The 11,238-nt window shown below is 35.7% G+C and overlaps 2 protein-coding genes across 3 annotated transcripts in view; one reads left to right on the forward strand and one right to left on the reverse strand.

The window, feature by feature from the left end:
- The window catches only part of LOC109543582 (RYamide neuropeptides), a gene marked incomplete at its 5' end in the record, with an annotated part of 15,994 nt that extends 6,745 nt beyond the window's left edge, over positions 1-9,249 (forward strand). The window contains 4 exon segments of the mRNA XM_019913372.2: positions 7,663-7,759; positions 7,961-8,060; positions 8,120-8,233; positions 9,036-9,249. Of these exon segments, the coding sequence (XP_019768931.1) occupies positions 7,663-7,759; positions 7,961-8,060; positions 8,120-8,233; positions 9,036-9,066 (342 nt within the window). The 3' untranslated portion in view covers positions 9,067-9,249.
- The window catches only part of LOC109543504 (nucleoside diphosphate kinase 7), a 31,076-nt gene that overhangs the window by 10,408 nt on the left and 9,430 nt on the right, over positions 1-11,238 (reverse strand). The window lies entirely within an intron of this gene.

Consider the following 11,238-nt stretch of genomic DNA (forward strand, 5'->3'; position numbering starts at 1 on the left):
CTTGCTGTTTAGTGAGCCAGACTTTGAAGTTGCGATTTGCACTATTTTGGGAGTTATGATTTTTTTTAGCTCAAGTGAAAATCAAAAATTTTCAGGTGCAAATTCAACAATTTCTGAATTCATGAAAAATCAGCCAATGCCCACATTCAAATAAAGTTTTGTCGATTTATAGCTCAGACCCTCTTCTTTAGTGTACAAAGAGTTCAAGCTGCCATTTGCACTATTTTGGGAGTTATGCTTTTTTTAGCTCAAGTGAAAATCAAAATGTTTCAGATGCAAGTTGAAGAATTTCTGAAAAATCAACCGATGCTTATATTGAAATAAAATTTTCCCAATTTGTAGCTCAAACCTTCTTGTATAATGCGCCAAAATTTAAAAGTGCGTTTTCCACTATTTTGGAAGTTATGATTTTTTCAGCTCAAGTGAAAATCAGAAGGTTTCAGATGCAAGTTTAATAATTTTTGAAAAATCAGTCAATGCTCAGATTCTAAYAAAAGTTKCTCCATTTTTAACACCGAAAAATGAAAATAAATCATGATGGACTAAGTTGTTGTGTTAACCACTCGCATTTATTTTTTCTTATCCCCAGATCCCAMGTCTTTTTTTGCTTTTTCTGCCATTTTTATCTATCGGGGGTTTCACCTACTAGGTCCGATTTGCGCACTTACCTACACCCTTTTCAACCCCCTTTCAACCACGTTTACGTCCAAATATTGTTCTTTTAAAGTTCATAATAACTGCTGGAACCTTATTGCATGAGCACAATACACACTAAATCGCGTTTTTTGCCTAAAAGGGGATTTTATTGCAAAAATCTTAAACGTGAGACTGCGTTATCATTCATTTTCTCTTCTGCTCTATTGTTTTTATTATTAAATGGAAAGAATGCCCTAGTTGGGGGTCTGGCAACGGACATTGAAGCATTTTTCGCCGTGTAAAGAGCACGATTTTTATTAACTACTAGCTGTAGGTTTTCCTTGAATTTTCTCATTTTTTGGTAGCTTTTTCTTCCAAACCTCACTAAAACAGCTTGTTCAGACAATGACTTGAGAATGTGCTCGATTCAGGCTCCCTTTGAACCGGTTTCGAGCTTATTAGCTCCCATCAGGCTAAACGCAGCTGACGACCGGCTCCAAATAGGTTCTGAGAGTGCCTCACATTCAAATAAATTTTTATCGAATCATAGCTCAGACCCTCTTGTTTAGTGTACAAAGAGTTCAAGCTGCTATTTGCACTATTTTGGGAGTTATGCCTTTTTTAGCTCAAGTGAAAATCAAAATGTTTCAGATGTGAATGTGAATTTCTGAAGAATCAGCTGATGCTTATATTGAAATAAAATTTTCCCAATTTGTAGCTCAAACCCTCCTGTTTGGTGCATCAAATTTTCAAAGTGCGATTTGCACTATTTTGGAAGTTATGAGTTTCTTAGTTCAACTGCAAATCAAGAGGTTTCAGATGCAAGTTTAAGAATTTCTGAAAAATCAATCAAAGCTCACATGAAAATACAATTTGCTCAATTTATAGGTGGAACCCCCTTGTTTAGTGCACCGAAATTTCAAGTTGCCATTTGCTCAAGTTTGAGAACGACGATTTTTTACTCGGCTGCACTACAAGTACGGCGTATTCTTGAATTTCAAGTGCAAGTTTAAGAAAGTTCTGAAACATCAGCCAATGTTCAGATTCCAATAACCTTCTCTCAGTTTTTTGCCGAAAATTTCCGTGTTACTGTGCCACAATTACCTCTTGCTACTTCTACTAATTTGTTGCGATTTTTTAATTACGCGTTCAAGTTGGTCGGATTCATGAATTTCAAGTGCAAGTTCAGGAGCTTCTGAAAAATAAGCCAATGCTCCGAATCCATTGAATTTTTTTTTAGCGCAAAACTTCCTTTTAACCGAGTCAAGTTACTCTTTGCACTCGTCTATAAGTTACGATTTTTTTTGACCTCAACACTCAGGGGCATTTTTTACTTTTCAGGAGTAACAACTTCTAAAAAATCAGCCAAAACTGACTTTTTATTGATCATGCCTCAGATTTTTTTCATAAAAAAGCATTAAAAAATGTATGAATAAGGGGGCTAAAGTCAAGTGAAACAACTACATGTGAAGCAGAATAAAACTATTTAAATTACTTCCAGGCCTGTGTCATACTAACTTGAAGATGTTTGGTTTACTCACCACCGTTCTGTATAGAGCTTAATCACAAAATAATATTTCTGTTTGTGTTCGAGTCGAAATCCGAGGGGAGTTCTGCTTGAGTCGCTTTTAGGCCGGGATGGTTTGTTTTATGCATCACGTGAGCCGTTTTTGATGCTTATCCGCTATTTTATTTAAATTCTCTCAATTGTACATAAACAACCATTATTCGTCTAGTTAATAGTCGATAGACACTATCACTAACCAAGCTCTAAATGTGCAGTATTTGCTCTAATTTATGAAGCATTTTATAGGATTTAAAGCGACAATAACGCAACTAATGTGTAATTGCTCTCAAAACCAGACGAAGCACATTTTTTCGCATGCAACACACAATTAATTATTCGGTTTATCAATTAGTTTCAATTATTGTAAAATTATTCTGTTAGTTTAATTGTTTTTATTATTTTTATTTAAAGCGGCCGTGATGAAACAAAGCCGAAGTTGATCAAATTTTCTGCTGGAAACGTTGCCCAGCTCCAAAATTCCATAGGATCCGGTTAATTATTCTTAGAATCCGTAGCGGTTTCAGTTTCAATTAGACAAACCCGTTATGATCAGATTACCGATGCTTTTCAGCTAATTTCGAAATTAATTAATTAATTAGTTAGGAACATTGGTATGTTTGAACGGGGTAATAGGTGAAGCGCCTTTGTATTGACAACGTTATGTTCTTTTTGCTCGCCGAGTGAAATATACTCACTTTTCCAGTGCGTTAGTTTGGAGGAAAATTTACTGAATTAGAATGGAATTGAACTGCATGAGAAAATATCTGCAGCAAAGAGAACGCTTATTGAAACGGTGCAATGAGGGGGAAAAGTATTAATTTTAAACAATTTTTGCTGTGCACTCAACTACGTAACGTTGAACGTGAAATCGGATTTGTTTTGGGCAAGTTTATAAACAATTGCAAATTACACATTTTATTAAAATGCAGCCAAACCTTTTGGCGGTTTCTTTAAACCTCAACATTTCTATCGAATTTGAGCGATTTTCCAGCGCCTGGAATAGAATCTTGCGATTAGATCTCTCTCTATGCCACCTTATTAAACCGAAATAAAATAAGCACACAAAGGTGCTTCTATTCTTTGAAATGATTGCAAAAGATATACGATATTCTTTTGCAAAAAATTCCTTAGTTGAGATTTAAACATAAAGCGATAAACATACTTCTATAGTGCTTTTTGAGGTATTTCGCACAATTGCTGTTTACCCGAAGTGAATGTTGTTTCCTTTTTCCACTAGCGGTCAGATGGCCAAAGAAACCTTAGAGATTTAGGTTGGTTACATGCATACTTTTGCCATCCGACAATTGGAATATGATATTTACATATATATGGATCCTTCTATGCAGTGGAAACCCTGTTGGCGGCCAGAATTGAACATTTAAATCGACCGGAAAATTCAATTTCCTTGAACGCACCCGCATATAAATAACTATTCGTAATTAGAGTTGAGTGGGTGTTAAAAGCGCTTACAGTTTTTCCGGTTTCTGGCTAAAAAAGTTAATCGGGCTGAAATCGTATTTGAAAACAATCAAAATGTTGTTCAAAATCAAAACAAATGTTGAACAATCTTTTGCCAACAGACCACACAGTGTTCTCCACACGCCCAAAAACTAAACATGTTTCGAGTGTACGTATATGTACTCTAGTCATCATCAAGGTCCCAGCTTACAAAAAGTTGTAACTCCTAAATTTATAGAAATCGCAACTTCAAATTTCGGTACAGTAAGCAAGAGGGTTTCAACTATAGACCGCGGAAGGTTTATTTGCATTTTATTGCATCTCAAAGCTTCTGATTTGCCGTTGAGCGTGAATCATAACTCTCAAACTGGTGCAAATGCATCAAAAAAGAGGGTTTGAGTTATACATTGGGAAAATGTTGTTTGAATATGAGAATTAACGCATTTCTCAGAAATTCTTGAACTTGAACCTGACACACTAATTTGCAGTGGAACTAAAAAACTCATAACTTTCAAAATAGCGTAAATGGTTACTTGATATTTTGATGCACTGAACAAGAGGATTTGGGGTATAAATTGAGAAAATCTTATTTGAATTTGAGCACCGGCTGATTTTTGAAAAATTCTTGAACCTGCATCTGAAACCTCCTAACTCACAGCGAAACTATAAAAATCATAACTCCTAAAACGGCCCAAATGGCATCTTGAAAATTTGGTGCACTAGCGAAGAGGGTTTGCTATATAGATTGAGAAAATTTTACTTCAACCTGAGCACCGACTGATTTTTCAGAAATTCTTGAACCTGCATCTGAAACCTTCTGATTTTCAATTGAGCTGAAAAATCACAACTTCCAAAATAGTGGAAAACTCACTTTGAAATTTTGGCACACTCAAAAGATAAAATTGAGCTGAAAATGGGCAAAATTTTATAAGAATCTGACCATCGGCTGATTTTTCAGAAACGCTTGAACTTGTACCCGAAAGTCAAGAATCCGCCCAATATGTGGTGCAGATGAACAAAAAATGTTTTAGGTGGCTTGTGTTTTCTTGAGTCAGTGAGTTGTATGCAGAAGCTGTATTAGTGAGCTTTGGAAGGAAAAGCTTTGAAAAAATGAGAAAATTCCAGGAAAACATACAGCTAATAGTTAATAAAAATCGTGCTCTTTACACGACGAAAAATGCTTCAATGACCGTTTTCAGATCCTCAACTAGGGAATTCTTTCCATTTAATAATAAAAAACAATAGAGCACAAGAGAAAATGAATGATAACGCAGTTTCACGTTTAAGATTTTTGCAATAAAATCCCTTTTTAAGCAAAAAACGCGCTTTGGTGGCCGCAATTGAATCACTCTGTATTGTGCACATGCAATGAATTTCCAGCAGTTATTATGAACTTTAAAGAACAATATTTGGACGTAACCGTGGTTGAAAAGGGTGTAGGTAAGTGCGTAAATCGGACCTAGTAGGTGAAACCCCCGATAGATAAAAATGACAGAAAAAGCAAAAAAAGACGTGGGATCTGGGGATAACAAAAAATAAATTCGAGTGGTTAACACAACAACTAAGTTCATCATGATTTATTTTCATTTTTCGGTGTTAAAAATGGAGCAACTTTTATTAGAATCTGAGCATTGACTGATTTTTCAAAAATTATTAAACTTGCATCTGAAACCTTCTGATTTTCACTTGATCTGAAAAAATCATAACTTCCAAAATAGTGGAAAACACACTTTTAAATTTTGGCGCATTACACAGGAGGGTTTGAGCTATAAATTGGGAAAATTTTATTTCAATATAAGCATCGGCTGATTTTTCAGAAATTCTTCAACATGCATCTGAAACATTTTGATTTTCACTTGAGCTAAAAAAGGCATAACTCCCAAAATAGTGCAAATGGCAGCTGGAACTCTTTGTACATTAAACAAGAGGGTTTGAGCTATAAATCGACAAAACTTTATTTGAATGTGAGCATTGGCTGATTTTTCATGAATTCAGAAATTGTTGAAGTTGCATCTGAAAATTTTTGATTTTCACTTGAGCTAAAAAAAATCATAACTCCCAAAATAGTGCAAATCGCAACTTCAAAGTCTGGCTCACTAAACAGCAAGATTTCAGCTAAAAACGGAGAAACTTTTGTTAGAATCTGAGCATTGACTGATTTTTCAGAAATTATTAAACTTGCACAATTCAAGAACGCTCCTGATTGCCAGTTGAGTTAAAGAAAAATTGTAACTCCCAAGTTAATAAAAGTAGCGACTGGAAATTTTGGGGCAGTCGAGAGCGAAATTTGAGCTATAAATACGGAAAATTTTATGAAAATCTGAGCGCCGGCTGGCATTCATGAATTCTTAAATTCATGAAATTCATGAATTCATGAATTCTTAAACTTGCACATGAAACCTCTCGATTTGCAATTGAACTCAAGAAAAAATTGTATCTCCCAAATCCTTGAAAAGTTGGCAAAAAAAATTAAGAGGAAGGTTAAGCTGCAAGTGGCGAAGATTTTATTAAAATCTGATCATCGGCTAATTTTTCAGAAATTCTTGAACTTGCATCTGAAACCTTCTGATTTTGAATTGAGCTGAAAAATCACAACTTCCAAAATAGTGGAAAACGCACTTCGAAATTTTGGCACACTCAAAAGGAAAATTTGGGCTGAAAATGGGCAGAATTTTATAAGAATCTGAGCATCGGCTGATTTTTCAGAAACGCTTGAACTTGTACCCGAAAGTCAAGAATCCGCCCAATATGTGGTGCAGATAAACAAAAAATGTCTTAGGTGGCTTGTGTTTAAAAGCGAACGTTTTCACATTTTGCATCCCATCTGTTTAAAGGTTAGGAATTTCTCATCACACTTCACTGGTAAAAGTTCTGCAAAAGGATGGTCAAAAAGGCCGTAAAAATGGGGAGATTGCGAATTTCCGCCCGTTACTGAAACAGCAGGTTTTATAGCGCCAGAGCCACAATTTTGCTTCTATTTCTTTAGAGGTTAATAATTTTGAAGTAAACCTTATTGCTAATTCATCGTTCTGGAAACGAGCTTCACAAAAGTAGTTAGGACTTAAAGCGTTTTGGAGTCATCAGCGGTTTTAAAGGGTTGTAAAAACTATTAATGTGATTGGGAGTCCAATAGATAAACGGCTCCATTGGTTATCAAAAGAACAATTTCGGATGATCAAGATTTTGAACAATTTAATTAACAATAGTCGGTAATGATTCAAAAGCAGCTCACTGGAAAACTCCTGACCGCCGGTCGCCCACGTTTCCGTTATTGTCCATATTATTTGATTTTCTATCTTGGTTGGGATAACATTTACTCGCACTGTTATTTCAGCTCCAACTTGTCCGAAAACCCTTCGTAATTGCCCTTAGCTCGGCTTCACCGAGTGCCAGCCCTTAACACTAAACCGCATCCCTTATTATTACGTTCAGTTAAGATTCCGAATGTGCATTATTGATTGTATCAATTTTCCGACATCAGAACCTTCTGAACTGATCAAATTGAAGCCGAATTGAAGAAAGTCGAAGCTTTTGAAAGAATAATTGACAATTAAATATCACATTTGTTAATCAGCTCATCAGCGTGATCAAAAGCATGTTCACTTCACATATTATGAGAGCTTAACGTTTCAACTCGACAGTGTTTAATAATGAAATTAATTGCAACAGTGATATTAGATTAACGTGAATTCCCGCCCATTTGCATATAGGGTGATTTAAAATTATGTGGTTATTGGAGCTTGCTTGGAGCTTAGGTGAAGCGCGAGAAAAATATGGAAATTTAGCGTTCTAATCGCCTCGCTGCTACTTTGTAGCTGGTTTCTAACAAAGAAAGAATAATCCAGTGGATCGTTACCGGCAATTTGCCAAAGCCCAGTATGCAAGATTCCACTGAAATGCTTTAAAATTGAATCGAATATTTTAGCAAAAGCCCATTCGAACCGTGGTGTGGCGAAGTGATCGAATCTTTGATCACCCTGTATAATTTTTGCTTGTTTCAGATGCTCGTCCGAAAAGTTCCAGTGATATTCGTGTTCTTGGTGTCCATCTTCATTACAGTCGTAAATGCCGACATGGAATCGATCAAGCGGATACCAAGTTCGTAAAAAAATGTTTAAACTGTGGGGAAATTGCAATTTTTCCCAACTTCAGGAGTTTTTAAAACGCCTTTGCCGCGTTAGTTGGAATAGAAAAACGCAACTTTTCCGTGATTTTCACCTAAAGGCCAACCTGAATGGTTGGATGAAATTGCAAGGTGCCTTGTATGGAATAAAAATAATTACTACTTTTTATTTTTAGGTCATTCCTTCAAGCAAATGATGAGATATGGGCGGTCAAGTGCCAACAATGAAAAAATTAATGTTAATCCTCGAGCGGACTTGTTTTACCTCGGCCCAAGGTATGAAGATTTGCCAATTTAGCGAGTTTTATTGAATTTTTGATTAATTTCCTGTTAAGGTATGGAAAACGAGCTGGGCCAACTTTAGCGAAACTGGACACTGTCTACGATAGCACTTTCATGCCTTGTACATACACGGGAGTTGCGGATCTTTATAGATGCGATACTTCCAGGTAAGGCGAAAAAACACCACATATAAACCCGTTTTAAAGGTTCCAGCTAATTTTCGTAGATTATTGAACTCAATTTCCACTTTCTCTCTCAAACTATGAAAGTTTTTGGTCAACAGTTTGCACTGTTTTTTTTACATAACACGTTCTACGTAAGAGACTGTACATAATATGATGGAGTTTTCGCATATCGCTTTGCGAAACAATCCAATATTTTTCTTCGGGCAACCTTTCGGCTAGATTGTTTAGTGCTCTGCAAGCTAAAAAAATAGGCCGAAACGTTGGCGCCCCAGGAAAACTTTGTTTGTCCTCGCCGAAAATTCCACTAACTCATGTATGGTGTGTTACGTAAGACGTGTCATGAGAATTGTGTGCGAAAAAACCAAATGTGTTTCTCTTGTGGTCAACGTTTCGGCTGGATTTTTTAAGTCTGGGCATCCGCATGCTTTTTCATAGATTCTTGTTGTTGCATATATTTTATTCAATTCTCTTGTAGTTTTGTCTACGATAATGCCTCTGTGTCCATTTACCAAGTTTCCCATCTTCTGTGAGTGTAATTAATATACATAATATAATGGGAAACTGCTCGCTTAAATTTTCACCGGAAATTTACGATTTCAGCACTTTCAATTTAAGTTAACAGCAACTTTAAATTGAGTATCAGTTAGCTGGACTCCGTTTCGCTTATTGTGCCTTAAATGACTTGTTTTCTTTGAGGAGAACGCCTAACCCAATTAGCCACTTTGCTTGCGAAAAAAACACCGATTAAACTTCCCATTACTTAGAATAAATGTTTTTTTTGCAGGTCAACTATGAGGGAAGATCGACGAAAATAAGAAGTTTCACGAATGTAACGCAGCATTAGAGTGTCGAGAGTCACCGCAAGGCTGGAGTGGCTATCGATACCAACCACTTTATATCTTCCTTCATATTCTGCAATTTTTATGTGTAGTTCTAATAAAACTAACTAAATATGTATGTGCGTTAATAGTAAGTAATATAATCTTTCAATAATGGCATTACGTTTTATTACTTTATTTCCTACCTCCCAACAAAACCCCGACATTCTAGCCAAAGTGGCATTTTTAAATAATTCCCATTGGCTCCATTTGCATCCGAGTATTTAACGTTATTATCATCAATGATTAGCAGTTGAAATGGAACAATGTATTTCCTTACTCCATTCAAACACATGCAAAATATGAAACCGAGAACTATTATTTTCCGGGGAACGTAGATAGAGAAGAGCCCTCTGAAATAAATTAGCCGCATAAATTACCTAAAGTGCCTCAATTTCTGACGGTAACATTACTATGTTTCCATATCAATTCTATGGGAATAATAATGGAAAAACTGTTGAAAAATGGAAATTATATTCAATTATTATTCAGATTGAATGAGTATTTAATGATAAAAGTCTCAGGCACTCTCAGGACCGGTTTGGAGCCGGTCGTCAGCTGTGTTTATCCTGATGGGAGCTAACAAGCTCGAAACCGGTTCAAAGGGTGCCTGAATCGAGCACATTCTCAAGTCACAGTCTGAACAAGCTGTATTAGTGAGGTTTGGAAGGAAAAGCTTACAAACAATGAGAAAATTCCAAGAAAACACACAGCTAGCAGTAATAAAAATCGTGCTCTTTACACGATAAAAAATGCTTCAATGACCGTTTCCAGACCCTCAACTAGGTCATTATTTCCATTTAATAATATAAAACAATAGAGCACAAGAGAAAATGAATAACACTGTTTCACGTTTAAGATTTTTGCAATAAAATCACTTTTTAGGCAAAAAACGCGCTTTGGTGGCCGCAATTGAATCACTCTGTATTGTGCACATGCAAGTTCCAGCAGTTATTATGAACTTTAAAAGAACAATATTTGGACGTAACCGTGGTTGAAAGACGGTTGAAAAGGGTGTAGGTAAGTGCGTAAATCGGATCTAGTAGGTTAAACCCCCGATGGATAAAAATGGCAGAAAAAGCAAAAAAAGCCTGGGATCTGGGGATAACAAAAAATAAATGGAAGTGGTTAACACAACAAGTTAGTCCATTATAATTTATTTTAATTTTTCGGTGTTAAAAATGAAGAAACTTTTATTAGAATCTGAGCATTGACTGATTTTTCAAAAATTATTAAACTTTCATCTGAAACCTTCTGATTTTCACTTGAGCTGAAAAAATCATAACTTTCAAACTAGTGGAAAACGCACTTTTAAATTTTGGCGCATTACACAAGAGGGTTTGAGCTACGAATTGGGAAAATTTTATTATAATATAAGCATCGGCTGATTTTTGAGAAACTCTTCAACTTGCATATGAAATATTTTGATTTTCACTTGAGCGAAAAAAAGCATAACTCACAAAATAGAGCAAATGTCAGCTTGAACTCTTTGTACATTAAACAAGAGACTCTGAGCTATAAATGGCTGGCTCACTAAACAGCAAGATTTCAGCTAAAAACGGAGAAGCTTTTATTAAAATATGTACATTGACTGATTTTTCAGAAATTATTAAACTTGCGCAATTCAGGAACGCTCCTGATTTTCAGTTGAGCTAAAGAAAAATTATAACTCCAAAATTAATAAAAGTGGTGCCTGGAAATTTTGGGGCAGTCGAGAGCAAAATTTTAGCTATAAATATGGAAAATTGTATGAAAATCTGAGCGTCGGCTGATTTTTCATTAATTCTTGAACTTGCACCTGAAACCCCTCGATTTGCAATTGAACTCAAGAAAAAATTGTATCTCTCAAATTCTTGAAAAGTTGGCAAAAAAAATCAAGAGGAAGATTAAGCTGCAAATGGCGAATATTTTATTAAAATCTGAACATCGGCTAATTTTTAAGATATTTTTGAACTTGCACCTGAAATTCAAGATCACACCTGATTTGCAGTTGTGCCAGGAAAACCATCACAACTCCCAAATTAGCGGAAGTGTGTACTTGAAATTCAGACATAGCGAAGAGAGAACTTTCGGCTAAAAATGGTGGAATTTCTATTAGAATCCCAGTTT

Source organism: Dendroctonus ponderosae, unplaced genomic scaffold (genome assembly GCF_020466585.1).
Source record: "Dendroctonus ponderosae isolate FM_Combo_2020 unplaced genomic scaffold, Dpon_F_20191213v2 Dpon_F_20191213_10, whole genome shotgun sequence".
NCBI classification, from domain to species: Eukaryota; Metazoa; Arthropoda; class Insecta; order Coleoptera; family Curculionidae; genus Dendroctonus; species Dendroctonus ponderosae.